The sequence below is a fragment of the Pteropus alecto genome, unplaced genomic scaffold (genome assembly GCF_000325575.1).
Source record: "Pteropus alecto unplaced genomic scaffold, ASM32557v1 scaffold98, whole genome shotgun sequence".
Classification (NCBI taxonomy): domain Eukaryota; kingdom Metazoa; phylum Chordata; class Mammalia; order Chiroptera; family Pteropodidae; genus Pteropus; species Pteropus alecto.
Genome location: NW_006443570.1, coordinates 18,221,770 through 18,226,379, shown reverse-complemented (window position 1 = coordinate 18,226,379; position 4,610 = coordinate 18,221,770). Strand labels below are relative to the sequence as shown.

At 34.9% G+C, this 4,610-nt stretch overlaps 1 protein-coding gene across 1 annotated transcript in view; it reads right to left on the bottom strand.

Moving 5' to 3' along the window:
* Positions 1-4,610, bottom strand: part of UTP6 (UTP6, small subunit processome component) — a 24,649-nt gene that overhangs the window by 2,540 nt on the left and 17,499 nt on the right. The window contains exons 15-18 of the mRNA XM_006924980.3: positions 4,413-4,493; positions 4,105-4,214; positions 3,241-3,307; positions 925-997 (exon numbers count right to left, since the gene is read on the bottom strand). Coding sequence (XP_006925042.1) covers positions 925-997; positions 3,241-3,307; positions 4,105-4,214; positions 4,413-4,493 — 331 coding nt within the window. The remainder of the gene's footprint in view (positions 1-924; positions 998-3,240; positions 3,308-4,104; positions 4,215-4,412; positions 4,494-4,610) is intronic.

Here is a 4,610-nt window from a genome sequence, read left to right as displayed (position 1 = left end):
CTTGATGTAATCTATCCAAAGATCTTTAAAGAGAACCAAAAAATTACTGTAAACATACAATTAGATAACTGATAAGGCTTTATTAGGTAAACGTAATTATTTAATACCTATAAAATACCAGATTTCTAAGAAACTTAACTTCTTCTTTCCATAGAACCCTATGAGAAACAATACCTCTCTCAGCTTCCTTACACTGAGGTATATCAAAACTACTTTTTTAAAGTAGAAAACTTTATTCTAATTATGATAATTTACATTTTACAGACTCAAAAATACTAAGTATTTTAGAAGGATTTTGCTGAGTCTCTTTCTAGGTGAAACTGACCTTAATAAGTTCACCATAACCTTGTGACCATGCTTAATAAAACTTGCTTGAATTAGTAAAATGCCATTTTCACTCATTTCATCAGTGAAGATCTGTTTTCTAAATGTGGCTTTAACAATTACACATGTCAGTTTTTGAGACCCTAAGTAAACAGATTTTACATGACATACCTACACCCACAAGTATGTTTTACAAGTCTTATAAATGAAGACAATGTGGCAACAGCCAATGACAACGAACGTCAATTAGCATCCCACTGCCCCTTTGCTGTAACTCCTACTCCTTTTTGTTCTGACCTACACTATTAACCCTACTCTTACAAATACATTTTTTAAAGAGAACCAAACAAATCTTTCTCTAATCCAGAGTTCTTAATAGAAGACCCATAGACTCTTGAGCTTATGAACAAATAATAAGCAAAATTATATCTGCAAGTACCTATACACAAAGTGAGGGAAGAGGCAGGGGAAAGATGCAAGTTTTATTCTCAAAGAGGGCCATGACCCAAAAAAGTTAAGAAACACTCTTCCAACCATACTGAAAAGTTACAAACTCCACATGTAAACAGACTCACATGTCTATAACTATAGTTTACTTACCAGAATCTACAGATCCATACTCTCTCAAAGCCCTCTCATAATATTCTCTTAAGTTCACCATCTTGCAGGATTCCTAACAAAAATAATCAGACAATCTTGCCTCAAAAGCCTATTTTATAATGTCACAAACTCATGTCAACCACATTGTTAAGCAGCTACCATCTATTAGATATCTGAAGGAGAGAAAGGTTGTGGCTTAAGATGATCACAGCCTGGCTTTCAACTTACCCAGAGAAAAGTCATATACATTTACTTCCAGTGTGAAGTAAATGTCAAACGGTGATAAAAAGCACTTTGCTATTGTAGCATGGAAAAAGCCTACTTAATTCTCAGTTGGAGGAACATGGGCAGCTTCACAGGAAAGTACACTTCAAAGCCCTGAGGGAGGAGTAGGATTGAAATAAATGGGCGAAGGTTCTACTCCCTGTGGCTAGGGACATATTAGCTTTGTCTACCTTAAAACCTTTTATATCAAGGCAAAGTACATATAACTACTAGTTACATGACCTTCAGCAAGTTTTTTAAACCCTCTGACCTTAAAAGTGTCCTCACACATAAAAAAAAATAATAATAATATCTTAGAGCAACTACAAGGATTATATTAAAATGCCTCTTAATTATGCACCTAGACAAATAGGTGGTACTAATTTTACAATCAGTAAATGTTAATTCTTTACTTCTACTTCCACTTAAACATATTCTCTTTTGTTTCATCTTCAAAGCAGACTAACATCTTCGGTTTAAAAATCCTCTTACGGGGGGTGGCTCCATAGCGTAGTGGTTAGCATGTCTGTTTTATATGCAGAAGGTCCTGGGCTTGCGCCCCAGATAGAACCACGGACCATGCCCCGGGTGTGCGCCACAAGTGTGTAGGAGGAGACACCCTACCTTCAGAGATCCAGTTCTTAAGGGGAAATGGCAACATCCATAGGTCAGGCGGTGGAGGGGGGTGGGTCCTTTTACATATAGTCAAATAACTATTTCTTCGTTCAAATTTCTCTTCACTGACACTGTACTTGTAGTTTTATAGAAAAGTCAATTTAACCTCATATCTTACACATGCATGGAAACGAGAATCATACTTTTTGAAGAGCTCATAATGTCCATGGCACTATGCAAATTCCCTTCTATTACCTCTGCCTTATAACTAACCTGGAAATGTATTATGGCCTCCTTTATAGATAAAGATGCCAAAACTTAGAATTAAGTGACTTGCCCAAGACACATAACTATTATGTTATTAAACCAAAGCCTGGCCATTAATGATTACGCTATACTATCTCTTACACTATAGGACAAGAACAGATAAGTTACCCATACGGTGATCAAAACTATAAAAATAAGAGTGCAACCACTCTAATTTTTCAAAATTCATATAAAAATAATAAACACTAATCAAAATACCAAAATAAAGCAGAAAAAGCAAAACTAAATACTTGGGAGGTATGAAGAAATAAGTATACTGACATATCTGCTAACTGTCACTATAAATAAATCTTTTGGAGAACTACCTGGTAATATATACACAACTATAAAAAAGACTAATATTTCTAGTTCTAGAAATTTATCTCAAGAAAACAATTCAAAAGAAAAAAATACTATACAAACAAAATGCTTGTTGCACTCTGTTTTCAATATCAAAAATCTGGAAACAACCTTTATGTAATGAAATGGTTAAGAAAATCATGGGTTTAAGAATAACACTACCACAATTAAAGATAATAACCATGTAAAAACACAGGAATGTGTTTACAAAATAATGTTAACTGAGAGAGAAAAAGAGAGACCCTCCATGCGACAGAAGTCAGAAATAAAACAGTACAAAACTGAGTGTATAAAGTAAACAAAAAATTAAACAAAACAATATAAATAAATACGGTTGGTTGTATTACTGTGATAGGATGACAGATACATTTGAATTTCCGGTATTATTTTTTTAACTGAGATTTTTCTGTACTCTTCCCCACTTAGGTATGCAGTTAAAAACACCAGCAACAGTTACCGAGTGCCTTCTCTTTACCTCACAACCCAATACAAGAGACAAACAGGATGCTGTGGAGACAGAGAAGCGCGTCACCTAGCCTGACAGGGAGGGCTTTCAATAAGAGGTGACATCTAAGTTTTCTATTTTCCACACATGTACTTTCTCTTCTTTGCTTGATTACCATTCTTAAACCATCTCATGAAAAAAGGAGCTGGATTAAGGGAATGTATATTTTATTATAATGGGAGCTCTTTAAATATCAAAATGCTATCAGAGATTAGTAACCACCTATCCATTTTCCCAGACAAGAAATGCATAGACAGAACACTTACTTGCTCCTTTTCAAACTGGATTATTTTCCTGAAAAAATCAACCGAAAATGGACGGTTTTCCTGTAAACTAAAAAGGAGGAGGCTGTTATCTTCCACAATGACAGAAAACCTCTTATATCTCATGAATATAAATACCTATGGCCAGTGCCTCCACAACATGTGGTTTAATAAAGACCTGGCCACAATTCCATGTAAGAACTGGACTCGACCACCAGTCACTCTCAATGCTTTCAATCTCCAATGACTTACTCTTTACCACCAAATGCTTTCCTATCCAGTTTTCTTCCTGTTCTTCTCTTTCTCGCTTTCAGAATTTTAAGTTCCTTCTACTATTACACTCAAGGTCTTTTTTAAAAGAGACCAATAATTCCACTTCTAAAAGTATATTCTAAGGAAATAATTTCCAACAAATAATATTTGTATAGAAATGTTCATCAAAGCAGTATCACTGTGCCAAACAAATTATGGCACATCCACAGAATGGCATATCATATAGTTTTAATAAAAGATGTTTATGAAGAATTATCACTGATAAAGGCCAATCTAATGTTCACCAATAAAAGTGGTGTAGAAAATATGATTATACTATGATCTCAAATATGTGAAAGACAAATTTTAAAATGATAATATTAACAGTTTTTCCTCTTGATAATGAGGTTACCATGAATTATTAGTTATCTCTTTTTTAAAATTTTCCACAATGGGTATGAACTGCTTTTACTATTCCAAAAAGGAAAAAGAAAACTTTTAGAGAAAGTCTTCTGGATTACTTCCTCAGATACTACTTGTGATACACACATAATCTGGGTATGAGGGTCTGAGTATGGAGTAGAGACTAGAACAGCTATGAACATTTGTGAGTACCTTTTAAACACGGCTCTGGCCTTTTTGTAGCCACCACTTCGATAAGCCCAATCTAGGTACTTCTCCTTCAGAGTGACTGAGTCAGCACCTGTAACAGCTAAGATAGCTTTCTACAATTTAAAAGAAAAAAGAAACTACATGAGGAAATTTATGAATGTCAAAACAAATTTTCCCACACCCAATCCAGGCTGCTCAATTAATAGTGCTTTAGGAACACTTACTATAGAAATAACCCTAAAGCTAGCCAACTAGTGAACCTATTTGCTCATTCCCCACATACCACAAGATTTAGAACATCAGGCCTATACCTTATAGATGGCTTCAGTGTCTTCTTGTCTTTTGGCACCTTCACTCCATTCTGCCCAAGAAATCCACAATGGCAGACAAGCCTGCTCACAATAAAAATGTTAGAAAATGACAGGTCAGCACTATGCTCTGAAAACTAATCACTATAAAGACAGGTTCCTCCTGAGATAATATGTAAAATATGGCTTCGTTCCCACTCT